The following is a 21,060-nucleotide window of genomic DNA, read 5'->3' as shown; positions in this document are numbered from 1 at the left end:
TCGATTGGACCCAACCAATTGGGCTGGAATGGCCGAGAGAGGGTTTCAAAGTCTCAACAGAGAGACGTGTTCTGTTTCAAGTTTAGAAGATTTTTGAGAGATTTCTGGAGGACTTTGACGCCAGGATATGGATGTACCTGGTCCTGTTCAAGTATTAGTTGGAGTTTAGAGAGTTTAGATAACTCATAAGAGGTCAGAAGACGCGTACAGGGAGGATTGAAGAGAGATATTCTCTTAACTGCAAGGAGAAGAAATCTTGAATTTATACGAGATATTTGGGGTCTGTGGGATATATAAGAGTGGTTTCAAGTCATAAAAAGGGTTGAAAAACCTTAGGAGAGATTTTAGAGTCGAGGAGAGCCGAGGAGAAGCGATTACAGAGAGTTACAGTGCTGTTGTTGCTGCTGTTCGAGGAGGAAGAAGAAGAGGAAGAACAGAGCTGCTAAGGCAGTCGTTCTTCAACAGTCTTAAAACAGAAACGAGTGTCGTTGTTTTACATCAACAGAAAACTATCGTTTAATTTTCAGCACTTACCCCTTTGTAACAGTGACGCTGTAACACTTCTGCAGCGTTGCTAATTCCTGTTTCATCTTATATACATCAATAAAAACACCTATTTTAGCCATGAATTTATCTTGTGAGTGTGTTTTTGGAATGAGGAGCTAAACCTATTAGCCGAGACGACGGAGGAAGCCATTCATCCATATTGATTGGTATAATTCTAATTTTATTATTTATTGCAATATTATTATTTGATTATTTGCATGGAATTAAATTTGAAATATTAGTTTTTATTGAATAGTTGTGAATTATTTTGATGAAGCATGCTGGGTTTTAAAAAAATTTGATGTTTTATACTTTGTGATTACAATTATTACTTCAAAAATATATTTGAGGCAAATATTAGAATTATTTTTAAAGATAGAATTGCATGAATATTATTTAGAGTTTAATATTTATTTGGTCAATGATGGAATCCTAGTCTTGGTATTTTTCTCCAAAACTTTGAATTATTTTATTTAGTTGCCTGTTTAATTTAAATCTATAAAAATTGTTTTCTTCACAAGTCTGAAAAGAACCTGTTTACAACTATCTCTACAACCATTTGAAAATCCATCAAATTTTTGGCGCCGCCGACGCGGATTTGTGTTTAGGTAGCATTTTTTTAGATTTTTTTTTTTATTATTATTTTGTTCTTCTTTACGTTTTTGTTTTTTTGTTTCCTTGCAGATTTTGAAGTTGGAGAAAGAATTTTGCCAAAGCTTGTGGTGATTTACTTAAAGTGGAGTAAAAGCAAAGCTAAAGGAGCGAAAGAAGAAGATTTTTTATTTTGTAAAAAGAGAGAAAAAAAAAGAGAGATTTTTTTTTTTTTTTTTTTTTAGCTTTCTTTTTTTTTTGCATTTTTTTTGGACTTTGGACTTTGGGACTTTTATTTTTATTTTTAAACCCTACGGAAGGGTATCCTTAAATATAAACTGTTGCAGGGAAGGACGACGATTACGATATCGTCTCGGCCCCTCGGGTTCGCACACGACATAGGATCGTGGCCCGAGTCAACAACGGTTCTTCGTCTGGTACGGGAGGTAAAATCTAAACACCGCGAATCTCCTGCAAGCGGGTTACTGACTCCTTAAGGTGATATGTTTGAGGACGAAAGACTGTTTTTAATTCCTAGTAAAGGGCAAGGCTGGACAAGATAAGGGTTCGGATTTCATCACCGCTCCCTTCTTGCCCGCCTTAGGAAAACGAAACCTAAAGCGAACCTAAGCCTAAAATTTGGACTAGAAAGAGACCTATAGGGTATCGAGCTTAACAGGACAATCATTCGAAAAATATTGGTTACTCTTTTAAGCACACCTCGAAGTTCTTGACGGTTTCTGCGAGTTGAATGCGTGACTGCGCCGCATTGGATCGGTGAGGTTTTGGGTATCAAAGCTCCACTGAGCTTCCCTCGCCTCGATTCAACTTTTTAACTCGGATTGATTCCAGAGGGGTTTGCTCAAATTGTAACGAATTCCCTTTCGAAGGATTAGAAGCTGGTCTAGAAACAATCTAAGTGGAGCCATCATGCTTGTTGTTTGCTAGAAATCTTTAGGTTTGCTGTGGTAAAGTCGAGTCAGCCTGCTGTGTGATTGCTAGAACCTTCCTGTTAGGATTTTTTTTATTTCTTTTTGAATTTTAGTGTATGCCCGATTTTGTTAATAGGGCTTGGAAAAGAGATACTCTAGGTCGATTGATTAGCGAAAAACCTAGTAGTTCTTCTGATTTAAGCAGGGAGCTCGAAGACTCTTCTTTGGAGAGCCCTGTTTTTGGAAACTTCAGTTTTGAGAATCTGTCTCTTCGTGAGGAAAGTACCCCTAGTACTTCTGTTGTGCCAGCGATGGCAACTTTGAAAGATTACATGTTCCCAACTAGGACCAACCGAGCTTCATGCATTAAATTGCCAGCCACTACGGCTAATTTCGAGATAAAACCTAGTATTCTTCAGATGATCCCTATATTCTTAGGAAAGGATGATGAGAACCCTTATTTTCATATTAGGGACTTTGAGGAAATTTGTGGGACAATTAGAATAAAAGACCTTACTGATGAAGTCTTGAAACTTAAAATGTTTCCTTTTTCCTTGAGAGATAAAGCCAAGACCTGGCTGAACAACCTACCATCTGAATCCATTGAAACATGGCAGGAACTTATTTGCTTTCTATATGAAATTCTACCCTAAGCATAAAACTGCAGCTGTTAGGCAGAAAAATTAGTGCTAGTGTGCAACAAGAGGGAGAGTCTCTTTATAGGTTTTTAGAGCGATTCAATGATCTCCTATCTCAGTGTCCTCACCATGGATTTGATAATATGAAACTCGTACAAATTATTTATGATGGTTTAGACTATTCGACCAAAGCCATGGTTGAGTCTATGTGCGCTGGTGAGTTCACTAGTAAAAATGCTGATGATGCTTTTACCTTCTTAGGAGCTATCGCTGAAAAATCCCAACAGTGGGAATCTTGTATTGAACCCCCTAAAAGACTCTTAGTCAATAGAAGTAGCACCAATGTGGTAGATACAAGTTTTGGTTCAGATGCTAAGTTTGCTGCTTTATCTAGAAGGTTAGAAGCTTTGGAAATGGGCCAGTCTAAAAATAGGTCCCTTGTTGAACCTAATAGAGCCTCTCAAGTCTCTAGTTGTGGAATAGAGCCCGATAATTCATTTTGGGAAGGTCAGGTTAGTGAAGAGCAAGCCCATGCTGTCTATAACAATGCTAGGTTTGAGAACCGTCAGAAGTTTGACCCATACTCAGAAACCTACAACCCTGGTTGGAGAAACCATCCTAATTTCTCTTGGTCTAAGGGCCAGAGTCAAGGCCAGTCTAGCAATTCTCAGCCTCCCCCAGGTTTTGGTTTTAAGAACTCTTCAGGTCAAACCCAGTTTCAGAACACTTCCGAGAAAAAGATCTCTACCTTAGAGGATACTCTCACTATGTTAGCAAATAACCATGAAATGCTAACAAAGAACCACATGAGCTTTCAACAAGAAACTAGGCAAGAATTGAAGAATAATTCCCAGAGTCTTGCCAAATTAGAACTTCAAGTAGGACAAATAGCTAAGTTCATAAGTGAGAGAGAAGATGGAAGGTTCCCTAGTCGTACTGATCCCAACCCAAAAGGAGAGAAATCGTACAATCATGTGAATGCTGTCACAACCCTTAGGAGTGGAAAGAAAGTTGACAACAAGGTTGCCATGCCTGATAGTGAACATGCTGTAGTTCACCCTGCTGAGCCAGAAAATGAGGAGACTGATAGAGTCTCCAAAGAGACCAATGAGGGTCCTGTTAAGCCCGGCTTTGTTCCCAGAGCCCCGTTTCCCCAGCTGCTAGTTCCGACTAAGAGGGAGTCCAACTTTAATGATATATTGGAGGTTTTTAAGCAGGTTAATATCAACCTTCCATTATTAGATGCAATTAGGCAGATTCCCTCTTATGCCAAGTTCCTTAAGGACTTGTGTACGCGAAAGCGTAAGCTCAGTGTCCAGAAGAAAGCCTTCATAGCTAGTCATGTGAGTTCTATTATTCAGAATACCACTACTCCTAAGTATAAAGACCCAGGGTCCCCTACCATTGCTTGTACAATAGGTAAGTACCGTGTTGAGAAAGCTTTGCTTGACTTAGGAGCCAGTGTGAATTTACTTCCATATCATGTGTACCTTAAGCTAGGACTTGGTGAGATGAAACCTACCCAGATGACACTTCAGTTAGCTGATAGGTCCGTTAAAATTCCTCGTGGTGTGATCGAGGATGTTCTCATAGAGGTTGACAAGTTTATTTATCCAGTGGATTTTTTATCCTAGATACCCAACCTGTCCCTGACCCAGAGAACCAAATACCAGTGATTTTAGGTCGCCCGTTTTAGCCACATCTAATGCGATCATAAACTGTCGAAATGGTATTATGAATCTATCTTTTGGTAATATGACTATTGAGTTGAATATTTTTAATGTCAATAAGCTACATTCTGAGCTAGATGACACGTGCATTGAAGAGGTCAACATGATAGGAACCTTAGTTCCGAAGTCTGTACCAAACACCGAATCGGAAGATCCATTAGAGAGTTGTCTAGCCCGTTTTAGCATGGATTTCGACGATGATAGCAACATTGAACAAGTAAATGCTCTGTTGGATTCTATTCCTATGTTAGATACTGATAGATGGAAATCTAGGTTTGAACCATTACTAGCTACCGAATCTACCTTAAGCCCTTATTTCGAAGAGCCTAAAGATCCTCCTAAGTTGGACCCCAATTATGCATTTGTAGAACCATCTGAGATTTTGCCTATAACTTCCGATTTGGATAGTGATCAGGAGAATAGGCCAGAGACCATGCTTCAAGAAAATAAGGAAGTTTTAGAGTGGACCATAGCAGCTATGAAGCAAGTATAGGATGAACCACCTGATTATAACTTAGAGAAAGCAATTGACCTTTTTCAAGAACCTGATGGTCTAGAAATTAGGAACATTGTGACTAGTCTATGTAGAGGCACCGAAAATTCTAAGTTTGGGGGTAGTGAACTAGAAGAAGCTCTAGAGTATTTTAAATACTCTCCGGATCCGGAAATTCAAGCCATAGTTAAAGGTCTTACGGAGAATAGTGATTACCCTAAATTTGGGGGTAGATATTGTCAATTATCCCCAGTAGAAGTCCCTAACTTGGGACTCAAGCCTAGTGCATCTGAGGTATCGCTTGAGTCTATTCAGACTCCACAACCGATCCTCCTGATACTGTCCAGGAGAAAATCCATATGTTAGAGACCCGTTTTTCGGATGAATCTGTTTGCCGAGACACTCATATGAAGCCCAAGTGGGCACCTCAGATAAATCCAGTTGTCTTGCGAGAAACTTTAGATCAGGTTGTGCTCTATCTGCTCATTTTTCTGATCTTGAGCATTTGTCTCCTATTCGTGGCAGTTCTATTTGGTCTTATGGACCCACAATTGTTTCGACTATTGGTATACGACTTTGGAAGGTGACAATTCTTTTAGAGGTATTTGATGTCTAGCTAATGACTATAAATTTAGCATTTACTGGGAGGCTCCCGCGTTCATGTGATACGGTAATATCCTTCCTTATTTTTTTTCCCTCCAGTGGTAATAGTTTCTCCTTGTTCATGCTTTTAATTTCATCTTTAGAACATTGAGGACAATGTTAGATTTAAGTTTGGGGGTGGGGAAGAAACACTTTTTGTCACCTTTTTGCAATAAATAAACTCCAGAGCCTAGAAATTTATGCGTATTTAGGATGCACTAACAATCTAAGTGGATGGAAGCATTTTGGTTGTAGGAGTTGAGGAACCAATCTGATTAGATGGAAACATCTAGAAGAGTCTATTCATAAAAGCACAGAGCTCAGGTGTTAGAAATAACATGATAGTTTCACCATATCTCGTTGAGTCCTTTTCACTTCTATTTTTATTTTATTTTGTTTTTAAACTATGTTTCTCTAAGTGATAGGTGGGGCCCACGATTCAAGTTGTTACCAATGCTAGGGTGAATTAGAGTGATTGAGATACCATGAAAAAAAAAGTTGAAAAAGAAAAAGAAATGAAAAAAAAAGATGAAAAAAAAATGGTAGTTACCAAAAAAAAAAAAAAAAAAAAAAAAAAAAAAAGAAAAAAAAAAGAGAAATTGAGACCAGACAATTTGACCAAAAGGAATAAATTCAATAAAGTTGACCACTGGTACCCTTGTATATGCCAGTTGTGTTGACCTAGAGTTAGGTTATCGACCACTGGTACCCTTGTATATGCCAGTGTGTTGATATTAGTCAGACTAGTATCTCAATCCATTAGGATAGGTTCATTTTGGCGGAGGCCTTCAGAAACGCCGTTCACTTAGTAAACATCAAAACCATACATGTTTTTCTATATCCATCTTCTTGATCTATCCATGTGATTAGTTTTGACTCCGAATATGATGTCCATAGTGCAACTATCTGAGTAGAGCTCTGTCACTTTATATGAATTTTAGTATGCTTGAGTGCAAACTCGTGTACAACAATTGGAATTTCGCATCATGGTACTTCTTCCTGTAGTCAATAAGTATGCCAACCAAGGAGATTCTTTAGTGCCTTCCAAGGTTCTGCGTAGATAGATAAGGTCTGGAGTACAGGTTTTGTGGGTATATCTCTGGTAAGCCCTCCCGAGACTATAACTCGCCACTAGGGCCACCTAGGGGTTTAAAGGCTTATTGCATACGCTAAATGCAATCGACGATGCCTGCGACAGTGAGTTAGGATTTTATTTTGTAGTTTTGATTTGCTCGGGACTAGCAAATAATAAGTTTGGGGGTATTTGATAGACGCATTTATGTGTCTAATATAGCCCAATTGTATATTGTGTTAGTACCCATTTTTGTACTTATTATGGCTTTTTATGTCCCTGTAGGTATTTCTGGAGAAATAAGCTTTTGCGGCGAAATTGGCTAAAAAAGTGGTTTTTGCGCTCGTGGGAGAAAATTACTATACGGACTCTCACTTCGGATAAGGGGTAACCTAATTACTAAGGGGTGACCCATTTCCAGGCATATGCTAAAGGGAGACCGGGACTGGATAAGGGAAGGTCACATTTCTTCACGTTTTCAAAAATGCATTTTTGGCGGGAAAATGCATGCAGCGAGGAGCAGATTTGGAGATCGAATTTCTACGTGATTTTAGGAGATTCAATGGCTGTATTTGGTACGTATGGACTCTACAAGACTCAACAGGTCTGTTACAATCGATTGGACCCAACCAATTGGGCTGGAATGGCCGAGAGAGGGTTTCAAAGTCTCAATAGAGAGACGTGTTCTGTTTCAAGTTTAGAAGATTTTTGAGAGATTTCTGGAGGACTTTGACGCCAGGATATGGATGTACCTGGTCCTGTTCAAGTATTAGTTGGAGTTTGGAGAGTTTAGATAACTCATAAGAGGTCAGAAGACGTGTACATGGAGGATTGAAGAGAGATATTCTCTTAACTGCACGGAGAAGAAATCTTGAATTTATACGAGATATTTGGGGTCTGTGGGATATATAAGAGTGGTTTCAAGTCATAAAAAGGGTTGAAAAACCTTAGGAGAGAGTTTAGAGTCGAGGAGAGCCGAGGAGAAGCGATTACAGAGAGTTACAGTGCTGCTGCTGCTGCTGTTCGAGGAGGAAGAAGAAGAGGAAGAACAGACCTGCTAAGGCAGTCTTTCTTCAACAGTCTTAAAACAGAAACGAGTGTCGTTGTTTTACAGCAACAGAAAACTATCGTTTAATTTTCAGCACTTACCCCTTTGTAACAGTGACGCTGTAACACTTCTGCAGCGTTGCTAATTCCTGTTTCATCTTATATACATCAATAAAAACACCTATTTTAGCCATGAATGTATCTTGTGAGTGTGTTTTTGGGATGAGGAGCTAAACCCATTAGCCGAGACGACGGAGGAAGCCATTGATCCATATTGATTGGTATAATTCTAATTTTATTATTTATAGCAATATTATTATTTGATTATTTGCATGGAATTGAATTTGAAATATTAGTTTTTATTGAATAGTTGTGAATTATTTTGATGAAGCATGCTGGGTTTTAAAATTTTTTGATGTTTTATACTTTGTGATTACAATTATTACTTCAAAAATATATTTGAGGCAAATATTAGAATTATTTTTAAAGATAGAATTGCATGAATATTATTTAGAGTTTAATATTTATTTGGTCAATGATGGAATCCTAGTCTTGGTATTTTTCTCCAAAACTTTGAATTATTTTATTTAGTTGCCTGTTTAATTTAAATCTATAAAAATTGTTTTCTTCACAAGTCTGAAAAGAACCTGTTTACCACTATCTCTACAACCATTTGAAAATCCATCACCTTTATACTGACGGGCCCAATAGGTAGGGCATCAAGTCCATACCCAATGCATGCAGTCAAGACTACCCAACATTCCTGGAAATCCCCTTTCCTGATTTTGCTTTAATATTTCCCTAACATCCGCGTCAGTTGGTTTTCATAAATAGGTTAAACCAAAATTATTAATCATTGCTTCGCAAAACAACGAAAGATACTTGTATGCGGTTGTTTTGCCTATACGAAGGTACTCATCATTAGAATCTAGAGGTCTGCCATATCTTGGAATCCTAAAGGCCGAAGTAACCTTTTGTTCAGGGCTATGACCTCTAATATTTAGTACATCATACTGATAATTAAATTGAGGTTCTACATGACAAAGCTCACCAATAATATTTAGCACCAAATGTCAGGGCATGCGGAACCAGCCTTGGAAATTTTAACCAGAGAACACAGTCGGGAAGAAAATAATCGTGCATCAGCTTCTCGTGCTATTCATCCCGACCCCGGTACATATATTTTCTTGTGAATACTTCTCCTGGCTCTGGATCTCTAGGTATATGCCCCGATGAATATAGCTGCATCAAATTATTGGTTAGTTCTCTATCTTCATTTGACTCATCATCAATTTGTTACAACGCCTGAACGAATATTCGTTGTTGTTCTTCAAATCGATCCATATAAATACGCACCTCTTCATTAGAAGAATCCATTTATTTGAAACTAAAAATTAAACAGAGGATTAAGGTACAAAATAGTAGGATGATAGAGTTAATGAAAGAATGAAGTGTGATTAAATTGAATTGAATGAGGTGAATTTATAGGAAAACGTGGGGGAAAATAGTCGTTACTTCATTATCTAATAAGCGACAAATTCTACACCGGCCGGTTTTACAAAGACCATTAACGGTATAGCCTTTACCGTTCGGTTGAGGCTCGACCGCTTAACTATTTTCCCATAGTGGCGCGGCTAGTTTGCAAGGCCAGATAGCCACCTTGTAGGAACCGGCCTCAAGGTTTGATTTTGTTATGTGGCCGAAACACCTTTTTTTGTCCAACTCTTGATCGGATCTGTGCTCAATCCCAGAGGATAATTAATCCTCACGTGGTGTCTCTTCTTCTCTGGCAATTCACCTGTAAGGATATTATCGTCCAACAATATTTTACATGAAGCTAGCCAAAAGTTGAATATAGTATATAATTATTTGAGAAACAAACAAATCTCATTGCTCGGTTACTTGTTTTGAAGGTTATTATTGGGACGTCACATTCCATTAAAAGGGCGTCATCTAATGAGATAAAAGCGGGTTACCCATTAGTAATATCAAAAATCCCTTATCTCAAATAATTTTATAATGACTAAACAACCCTTATTAGTTAATTTTAATTTAATTTAATTAAATAATAATTAAATTAATGAATTTTGTTGTATACTTGGTGAATTCTGGGACAAAATTTTTGTGGGAAGAAAAACTAGAGAGAAGAAAAAAAAATTAGTCAATCACATTGGCCGTAAAATAAACTTCTACAGTTAGAAATAATCCAAACCTGGACGTAAAATCACTTCTACGGTTGGAATTAAAAGGAAACTGGACGTAAAATCAGATTTTATGGTTGGAATGAAAAGGAACCTGGACGTAAAATGAGATTATACGGTTGGAATTATCCAAACCTTAACGTAGTTCATTCCAACCTGGACGTAAAATGAGCTTCTACGGTTGGAACTATCCAAACCTGGACGTAAAACTACGTGCAAATAAAATTCTACGGTTGGAATTAATCCAAACCTGGCCGTGATTTCTTCGTAACCACTTTTACTGTTGGAATTAATCCAAACCTGGCCGTAAAACTACATGCAAATAAAATTCTACGGTTAGAATTAATCCAAACCTGGCCGTAAAACTACATGCAAATAAAATTCTACGGTTAGAATTAATCCAAACCTGGCCGTGATTTCTTTTACGGTTTTTAAGTTTTTATTTTAGTTCAAGGGTAATCTAGACAGTTTGTATATATGTTAGAATATCCCATAACCACCTTTCTGGACACTAAAAATCCAAGTGAAACCTTTCTATTGGAGTGTGACGCCCTAATAACAGCCTTCCTCGACAAGGCTCTAGCTTGTTTCTTTCTTTCCCCCACATTACGTGCCTTTCTCGCTCTCTCTAGACCGACTGTGAAAACAAATAATAAACTGTTTCTTTCTTTCTTTCTTTCTTATTTTGTTTTGTATGAATGATGATGCTTTCATCGACTTGTTTCAGAAATTCAATTGATTCCATGATTTTCATTTCAATTCCTTAGGAGATTCTATTTCACTTGAATTGAAGTTCGATTTTAGGGTTCTGTTTTCTTGAGAATCATGAAGAAAAAACCCATGGAAACCATACAAGATCTAATCGAAGAAGCTAAGCTTCGCACTGTTTGCTGGGCTTTATTAGTCTTCTTCATCTCTTACTTCTTAACCCGTAAGTTATCTTTCTTCCTTCCATCTAATTCTATTCATTTGTCAAGTTTCGTGTATGATTGTTGTTTTAGAAGAGAGATCGATTGGAAATAAAAAATGTTTAAATTGTGTGGCATGGTTGATGATTAAAGTTAGGGTTTCTGTTTGCCGAAACATTTGAGTTATCTAGGTTCTGCGTAATGTGTAGGAAATTGGCAAAGAAATTTAGTGCATGATGATTGTTCAGCTAATATTTTTATCTGTGGCGACAACTATGTGGGTTGGTTAAGTGGTAATTGCCATGAAAATCTTGTGGTTAAGGATACCTATGCTCTTGGTAATTATGGAGAGCATGTAGAATCAGGCGATATACAAGTAGTTCTAGGATCGGAATTTTTTTTTGTTTTGGTTGAAGAATCGAGTATGGCTTCTAATAAGCCCATAGAGAGAAATAAAATGACGAGGAAAGAACACATGCACTTAAGTAGCTTAGTAGCATTTTGGACGTGTAAGTAACAGTGAAGAAAGAGGGCTGAGGAGTCTAATTGGTCATTAATAGAAGAAGAAAAAAACCGAAGACTGAATGAGAAATTACTAAAATTACTTTCAATGGGAAAGTAAGAAAGGCACAATTAGAAAGAGGGGAAAAGGAACTTGGGCTGAAAAGGCTCATAATTCTTTCTTGGGAAGTTGGGTTTCGATAGTGATTATATAAAGATGATCAAGTCACTAAATAGTATGGAGAGGGGGCGGGTATCACAATTTTTCTGTTATTTGATTATATTTTTCCATGTTCCTTTTTTAGCTTGTCTTCCGCACTTCGAAATGAAATATTAACCTTTCCCCTCAAGAATTATGTTTGTTTAGGTTAGTTTTTTTTTTTCCGGCAGAATTTGTTAAAAAACTTAGGATGATTTGAATTTTTGTTTCATTGTTGTTTTTTTTCTCTATAAATTTGTAGATTTTGTTCTTTTAATTTGTAGATTTTTTATGTGAGAATTTAATGAACCAATATATCCAAGTTTATGGATATCTTACAGATTTCACCTTTTTGTCTCATTCTAAATAGAACTCTTTGTTAGCTAGGTGCTAGCTATTTTTCGAAGCAATCATCCAATTTTTACATACCCTGCATTTTCATCTGCAGACACTAGCAAATCTATGTGGACAAATATTCCAATAGCAGTTATCTTGCTTTCTGCATTTCGGTTATTATCATATGAGGTGGAGCTCAGGTGGAAGGTTCCACAAGTTCATAGACAGACATATCTATCTCATCTAGAGAAAAAGAAGTTGTCCGTGGATGATCCTCGCCTTTCAACTTTACCCTTTCCAGCGAAAGGGAAGAGAAAGATTGATTCTCCTCTCGTGGAGGATGCTGTTGATGAGTTTATTAATAAGATTGTACAGGATTTTGTCGTGGACTTATGGTATTCATCGATTACAGAGGACACTGAAGCTCCGAAACTGATGTACTCGGTGATAATGGACGTTCTTGGTGAGATTTCAAGAAGGGTTAAAGAGATAAACCTTGTCGATTTGTTAACAAGGTGCTGTTTTTTATTTACCTTTGTAAGTTATCAACAAGTTCTGATGATGATAATTTGATGAGTCGTTTATGTTTTATATTTGGCTAACTTTATAGCGGAATTTTGTGTTGTGTTGCAGGGATATGGTTGATCTAATAGGGAACCATTTGGATCTTTACAGAAGAAATCAGGCTATGATTGGTGTGGAAGTAATGGGAACCTTATCTTTTGAAGAACGTGACGAAAGGTTAAAACACCATTTGATAGCTTCTAAGGAGTTGCATCCAGCTTTGATGTCTCCCGAGTGTGAGTGCAAGGTGTGAGTGGCGTGTTTTGGTACATCCTCCCTTTTTTTTGACTTTATTGTTTTTGTTGTTGCTAATATCTATCAATATTAGGTTCTTCAACGCCTCATGGGAGGACTGCTCGCTGTAGTGTTGAGGCGACAAGAGTCTCAGTGCCCTCTAGTACGATGCATTGCCCGAGAGCTTTTAACTAACTTGGTGATGCAACCTATTATGAATCTGGCTAGCCCTGGGTAAGCTCGTTGGTCGTAATTAATTTTTCTTTCACCATTGTTGGTGCTCCCATAGATGTTCTTGCATCTCAGAATTATTACATTCTGCCTGTTATCATGAATAGTAGACTCCAATGGCGATGATTTAAAGAGGTTTCTTATTTTTATTTTCAGATTTATCAATGAAATAATTGAGTATATTCTGCTCAATCTTAAGGATTTCACCAGTAGCGAGGTGGGTGATAATTCAGCAACTGATGCTTCCTCCCGTCGGCAAGATCAATCTGATTCATTTGAATTTAGGGAGTCTAACTCAAAAAAGAGTATTGTTTCGTCTAATCAAGGTAGTGATATGTCCTTGAGTAAGACCGGCAGTCAGGAAGTTGCACCGGTGAGTAGTTCTGGCCAAAGCCATCCACACAAACTTGATGGAGATTTTGTGCATCCACGCTCTGCTGATTGGGCAAGGGTCTTGGATGCTGCCACTCAGAGACGAACTGAAGTTCTTGCTCCTGAAAATCTTGAAAACCTATGGGCCAGAGGAAGGAACTATAAACGAAAGATTGACAGTCGTGATACAACTAGACATCCACCAGCTCATCCAAAGAAAACCCCTGGAATCTACAGTACTGGTTCCAAAAGCTTGGGGAAAGAACCTTTAATCCACAAACCTGGAGGTTTTGCAGGAGCAGAAGATACAGTTACGGGGCAGTTCTCTCCTGGATTAAGTTCTAATACTCAAACAAGTGATGGGGCAAATACTGATGCAGTATCATGTCAGAATTTGAACAGGGTTAAGTTCATTGATAATGATGACGAAGCTGAGATATTGGAGGAATATGCTACTAAACCAGCTGTGGAGAGCAGAACTCAGCTCAAACGATCCAATAGCACTTCTGCTTTAAGAGTATTTTCTGATGGTGACAAGTTTAAAAGTGAAGGCGTGACTATCATTTCTGAGAAGTTTTACTCCCCTAGTCTTGATGGGCCTAGAAGAGAGCAAGGTGTCATGAGTGCTTCTGATATGATAATTCGCAATGACGAGCAATTGCTTGTCCCTAAACTCAAGTGCCGGGTGAGCTTTTATTTTGCAGTAATGATTAGTCATGGTACAACTAAACTGTAGATTGAATCTTCAAAGACCGTAGGATAGATGGCTAACGAGCTTCTTGATTTCTTTTCTTGTCGTTTTTTCTTAATTTGTAGTTTTATACACGCTTCATATTCATTTGTTTTACTACAATGTCATTGTAGGTTGTAGGAGCATACTTTGAGAACACCGGTTCAAAATCTTTTGCAGTTTATTCTATTGCTGTAACAGATGCAGGAAACAAGACTTGGTTTGTCAAAAGAAGGTCTCGCATTTGTTGGTGTATTTAAGCATTTTTGAAGCTAGTTTTTCGACTTACTTCAGTATCAATATGGTTTAGGTTTCACATTCTATCGATTTATACTTCTGGTACTTTTATCTTGCAGATACAGAAACTTTGAGCGGCTACACCGGCATCTTAAGGATATACGAAATTATACATTACATTTACCGCCCAAAAGATTTCTTTCATCGAGTGTAGATGATAGTTTTGTTCATCAACGCTGCATTCAACTGGACCAATACTTGCAAGTATGACTCCTTATTTCCTAAATGTATGTTGTTTACTGTAGTTTCTGTTCCTTGTGCCTATCATTTTCTGATCCCCTCTCTCATCAGGATCTTTTGTCAATTGCCAATGTTGCCGAACAACATGAAGTGTGGGATTTTTTGAGTGTTTCATCAAAGGTGGGCTTTTCTGGCACATAACTTTATTGGGTTTATCAAACACACCATCAATTAATATGCCCCTTTCAGCCTGGATCCAGGACGTGCTCTAATAGTTTTCCATTTTCGTTTTGAAGAATTATTCTTTCGGCAAATCTACTTCGGTGATGAAAACACTGGCAGGTATCTAGTTCCTCATCTGAGTAGTCTCTAGCTGCTTGTCTACCAACATCTTCTTTTGCTTTTTAGTGTAATTTTTTGTAAATTATTTGTGGATAGTACTATTTGTTCATGGTATCCCTGTGCATCGTCTTGGGGCATGTTGTTTGGAAATTCTCAGTTCAATGCTAAGTTTTTCATAGAAAGTATTCTCAGTTATCTTAAATGTTTTTGTGGTGCTCTCTTCTTGTCAAGTTAAATATATTTCTTTTGTTTTACAGTCAACGTAGATGATGCCATGGATGATATCCTACGCCAGGTGAAAGGGGTTTCTGATGGCCTAATGCGCAAGGTTGTTGGCTCATCTTCATCTCCTTATGACGTTTCTTCTTTGTCGGGTAGAAACTTGTCCTGGAATGGAGATGACATGAATGGTTCGAACTATAGTAAGCTTGAATCATCACAAAGCTGGACTGATAATGAAGGAGGAGGAGACATGGATGGGAGTCATGGTCGTGAGGATGATGTTTCTAGCGCGCACGTCAATGGGTGGCATTCTGACAATGAATTGAACTCAAAAGGTTACCCACCAAGAATTATTAAACGTGATGAGCAGCCCCGTGGAAATGCTACATCTACTTCCCTGGTGATGTCCGAACTTGGGGACGATCCAGTTGGAGTTCCACCTGAGGTACGCCACTTATTTATTGGCTGCTTAAAAGAGTTTGACTTGCTGCTGATAGGAATATTTTGTGAGAAGCATCTAAGATTAACAATTTAATTTCATATGACCTATACTCATTTTTTTAACCCCATGTTTGTGAACAACCTGAAATTTTACTTTCTTTGTGGGATAAAATATGGAAGCAAGTTCCTCTGGTAGTGCTTTCGATTCCTTCGGCATTCTAACTTCGATGACTTGCAACATTTTTACTTATATTGAAAAGTTTAAAATCACTGTATATAGGCATGTGCTGTCTAGGCACTGACTTTACAGCAATTGTAAATTAATATTTGTTACTCTTTGCTTCTCGTGATTCACTCTTTTGGGTGAGTATCTAACACCTTTGTCATTCACTATTACTCATATGCAGTGGACACCTCCTAACGTTAGCGTGCCCTTGTTGAATTTGGTTGATAATATATTTCAACTCAATAGGAGAGGTTGGCTAAGGTAAGGTGGTCACAACTCATGAATGTAATATTTCCTAACTAAATAACCAACAACTCGAAAGTACAAGACTTTCCTTCGAGTAAAAGGTCTGTATCTACTCTACTACAGTTATTAACGAATAGAATGATATTTAGAATGGACTACATTAAGGAAACATAGGCACTCAGATGTATTAAAACCTTTCTTGGTAGAAAATTCCAAAAGCTGACTTCCGAAAATGTCTCTCTAACTAAATTATTTCCTTGTGTATTAGTAGATTTTCAAGTAGTTAGCTTCTGCTTTCTTCACATCAGATGTGGGCTTCTATAGCAGGAAGGGTATCTAGTCAATCCTTCCTGTAATATGTAGCAACTAGAACGGGAAAAACTGAAACATGTTTGTTTTGTGTTCTTTTAAGAAGGATGCTGTCTTAACCCAAAAACTGTGACTTCTATAACTTTGAGCAGAAGACAGGTTTTCTGGATTTCAAAGCAAATATTACAGTTAGTTATGGAAGATGCTATTGACGACTGGCTTCTGATCCAGATCCAGTGGCTACGGAGAGATGATATTATTGCTAAAGGGATCCGTTGGATACAAGATGTAAGGAGATCTGCTTCTATTTCCATATCAAACCCTGATATGAAATGAACACAAATTCTTATGTTTTAATTTATGGAATTCATCATAATTCATGAATGGGAGAATTCACTCTTGGTCGGCTAAAAAAAACGTCTGAACTGATATAAAAAGGACACATCATTTTCATAATATCATAATGAAACGTCTTTAAGGTATCACGGGAATAAAAACATTTGGCCTTTCTCATGTGTTAGGTTCTATGGCCTGATGGTAATTTTTTCATAAAGATTGGACCCCGAGGCAGAATTGATGATACTCCGCTTGATCAGAAGTTAGCAGAGACTGCAAGCAGAGTAGCTGGTAGTAGGATGTCTAAACCAGCTTCATTTGAGATGCAGCTAGAAGCAGCGCGCAGAGCTAGTGATATCAAAAAGATGATGCTCAGTAAGAAATAGCTCCATATAACTTGATGAAAAATTCCTCTCCACATATCATTGACTTTCCATCTTTTGGATCATGTACAATGAAACTAACAGAAGCATGTTGATTGTCAGGTGGGGCCCCAACAGCTTTAGTCAGCTTGATTGGGCATAAGCAATACAGAAGGTGTGCCAGAGACCTGTACTACTTTCTTCAGGTAAGTCTCCTAAAGCACAATATTCACCAGTCACCGCTGAACCACAAAACTCATATTGTAGGGCTCTTCATATCTTGTCATTTCATTTGTCAATTAATCCATTGTCATTTTCTGTGAATATGCAGTCTAATATCTGTGTGAAGCAACTAGCGTACGGAATGTTAGAACTTATACTTGTCTCAGTTTTCCCTGAGCTGCAAGATATCATTCTTGATGTACATGAAAAATCGCGCTTCCAGTTTGCTGCTTAAGGAAGAGGTGAATCCATCATTTTTGACCAAAATCATTTTTTTGTTCTTTAGAGAAAAAGGGTGCCTTTTTCACTCTTCTTCTCTGTTTCATGGTTGTTACCTCCTAATTTGTATATGGGGTTGCATTTGGTGTTATTAACTGTACATGGTTGTAAATTTGAAGTCTTCTCTTAGAATTTAACGTTGGTTTTAGAGTCCTGCTAGCAGAAAAAAAAAGCACTTTTTAGCTTTTGCCAGTTTGTAATCTCTGTGCACGTCTACACGTTAAATGTGTTCATCAGTTGCCTTTTTGTACTTACCAGTTGTAAGTGTAATCTTAGTGTGGTAATTGTACTTATTATGGCGTTTTTGCGCTTTTCTATTAAAGGTTGAAATTCATTATAGATCTTAAGAGTGCCAAAAATGCATGATTTATAAAAGGGATACCAGTCCTACTAAGTGCTAATACCGTTTCATATAGGATAAAAAAATCCCACTGATTCTGGCCGTTGGGTCGATGAAATAGTATCAACATTTAGTAGGATGAAATAGTATCAACACTTAATAGGACTGGTATCCCTTTTATAAATTGTGCAAAAATGCCAAGGCTCCATCCGGCTTTAATCAAGTACAATATTGAAACTAGTCTAGCTGTGCTGCCTAATATTTTTTATAGCCAGACATTTTCCAATTATGCCTGGCTGCCAAAAATAAAATAAAATTGGGGCATCCTCCATTACAGTTTGATTGAAAGCCAACTTGGTCAACAGTGTCAGTGTGGACGCTCTAATGATGTAGTGCCACAATTGAAACTCTGCCTGCACTTCGGCATCTGTGTGATACAAAATGAAGAGAACCACCTCGCTGCTGTATCCTCTTGAATCAAAGTCATCAAAGAATGTTTCCGCATGTTTTGTTTTTACGTTACTAACACAAAATTACAATAGATTCCCCTAGAATCTAGAAATTTACCACCCCCTCTTTCTCCATGCATGTAAGAGAACTAGAGATCACACGAAATGGAATTCACATGCTCACATTTACAACGACAGAAGTGATTTTTTTTATTTTGTGTTTTTAGTGAAAACATAAATTAGAGATATGAGTACCTTCAGCTTTGCAATGCTAGTAGGGAGTGGAGCATTCATCATACTCGACGTGTTAATAACCTCCACATATTAATAAAAAGTATTGATCTCAACATGGCAAGTTATAAATATTAATAATCTCTTTTTTTCCATCCCTCCATATAGTAATAAACGACTTTATATTGGATATATAGATCTTGTTACATAAAAATTTATAACGAATCAAAATACTTATCCATAGTTATTTCAGAAGAATTTTTTTTTATTTTTGGGTTGTTATTTGTAACCACATGAAAGAATTCCAAAATTGATGAAACTACACCTAGTGCTATTTATTATATATAATACATAATAGCCTACAAGTTCCTAGAAACATACATGTATTTGTGTATTTGGAATAATAAAAATATGTGCACATCATCTTATACAACTACAAATACAGCGGACATGCGTTGAACTTAAAATTTCACTTTTACTTTTTGAAGCATACATTTTATATGTGTACCTCTCTATATTAATAACCTCTATGTATTAAAATTTTTGTCAATGCCCAAGAGTATTATTAGTACAGGGAGGTTCTACTATTTATATATATATAATCCGAGGATAATTTAGAAAGTTGTGGTTGAACAAAGTTGGAATTCTAGAGTTTCTGGCTTCACTTGAGAGAATATAGACCAATAGAATTTGTGGGTTTAGAAATTTTTTGGTGACTTTTTGGGTAGACGAAATGGGTAGGTGATCAGTACCTAAACATTATGGTACTAAGTTCTTCACCAGTCCGATATATAGACTCTAATACCTAAACATTATGGTACTAAGTTCTCCTCCAGGCCGATATCTAGACCCTAATTTTTTTTCTCTTCTCTCTTCTCCCCTAATTCTGTTCTCTTCCTCGATCAATGAGAAAAAGGGTGCATCATGCAACCTGAAACCCATATAGGTCGGGTTTCTATCTAGATTTTTGTTTTCTTTTAGTTCTTTTCTTTTTTTCTTTTTCCTGGGAAAGGAAAAACTGTTTAAGGAGGCTCCAACCAACAAACTAAAAGAGATAAGAAAAAAACTAAGCTACGACAAAGTACAACCAATATTCTTAGTGTCTTCCATAAAACTAGTGAGATGAATTCCAACAAACTTCCAGTCGGTCGTATACTTGCAAGCAAGTCAACAACACGATTAACTTCCCAATAATAGTGGGAGGCTGGGCAACACAAAAATTGAACTCTGAATCTTTTAATTGACTCTAATACATGATGACAAATCCAAGGGGGATTATCCAATCTTCTTTAAGATATCTAATAGTCGTCATTGAGTCGGAACGCGAGGATACATCATGTATCCCTTTACTAAGTGCAACTTCAAGACCAGCCTCAATACCTTGGAGTGCGTACAAAATAATTGAAGATGAAATTATTCTACATATCACAACACCAAGCGATACGCATAAATCATCTTGAATAATGGATCCAAGACCACCTCCATCAGCATATATAGACCCATCAATATTAATCGCCACCTCCCTCACTTCAGGCGACTGCTAAATAATGACCTTTTGTGTATGTGTGTACAAATCAGTAAAACATCTCATTCTAGTGGTAAGGTTTCTAGACTTGTTATAGTCAGCCATAAAGCTATTACACGAGCCATACACAACCTAACATTGATAAGCACCTAAGCGCAACTGTTACAGCATTGCTCGGTTGAACCCACCTAGCGTTGGTATGTCAATTTTAGTTCCAAAACTCGGAGTCGCTTGATTTGATTACTAGAGTCAACTTCTTTTGGTTAGACTATGAACATAGAAATGTTGAGACTTGCTCTAGTTACTCACGAAAACGAAAATATCATCCTTCAGTTCAAGGTTAGTAACTACAGACTTTACTTGTTCCATTTCAATCATTTGTTCTTTCAAGTCAGTGCTTAACTTACAAAGTAAAATTTATTTGCTTGTCTCTAGTATTGCTGACTAGGTCATTTTACTATGATCAAAGTATCAAGGAGTGATATACTGGTACTTTCTACAACTTAAGTACGGAGTTCCGAAGTATAGTTTATCTATAGACTTCGTAACACTAACTGGTAGCTCGTTAACATTTAGTGTGTTGAATTTCTGGATGTATCCATACCTTGGAATTATGTTTATTTACATATTTTATGCAAGTACACTTGCGAAACTTGTTTCATAGTTGAAAATGTGATTCAAGGGTCTATTTTAGGGCCGATCTCGAACAAGTTTCTAAGATCCTATGTCTGACTGAAAGTTTCATTTTCTATATGTCTACTATCTTAGAGTTTTCACAGACATCGAAATGCAGTTGGGTTAGACTTGGATTATTCACATAATGTCAACATATTGATTTAAGCATGTGCTAAACTGTAACATCTTAATGTGCAAGTATTTTTCTTTGATATTTACGGCAAGATCCAGAAACCGATTTTTCAATCTTTTAGGAACCTAAAATAATGCTTACCATATCGAGAAATTTGCATATCTCTAGTTATTATATTAGTAAAATACATGGATAGGTGATAGCTAATACTAGTTGTCAATTATGAGTGACATTGGTTTATTAGTTGGAATACAATTGGTATTTTTCAAATTCAGAAA

At 37.2% G+C, this 21,060-nt stretch overlaps 1 protein-coding gene across 1 annotated transcript; it reads left to right on the top strand.

Moving 5' to 3' along the window:
* Positions 1-10,512: 10,512 nt before the first annotated feature.
* On the top strand, positions 10,513-17,768 carry LOC113349734. The gene is made up of 15 exons (XM_026593766.1): positions 10,513-10,823; positions 11,949-12,351; positions 12,470-12,647; positions 12,729-12,868; positions 13,022-13,922; positions 14,102-14,202; positions 14,324-14,468; positions 14,556-14,624; positions 14,741-14,786; positions 15,044-15,453; positions 15,857-15,936; positions 16,383-16,518; positions 16,752-16,941; positions 17,052-17,134; positions 17,260-17,768. Exons 1-15 carry the CDS (start codon positions 10,718-10,720, stop codon positions 17,383-17,385), a joined length of 3,114 nt encoding a protein of 1,037 aa, XP_026449551.1. The 5' UTR covers positions 10,513-10,717; the 3' UTR covers positions 17,386-17,768.
* The last annotated feature ends 3,292 nt before the right edge of the window (positions 17,769-21,060 follow it).

This window comes from Papaver somniferum, chromosome 2 (assembly GCF_003573695.1).
Source record: "Papaver somniferum cultivar HN1 chromosome 2, ASM357369v1, whole genome shotgun sequence".
Taxonomy (NCBI): domain Eukaryota; kingdom Viridiplantae; phylum Streptophyta; class Magnoliopsida; order Ranunculales; family Papaveraceae; genus Papaver; species Papaver somniferum.
The sequence above is the reverse complement of the archived record's forward strand: the minus strand, read 5'-3'. Positions and strand labels throughout refer to the sequence as shown.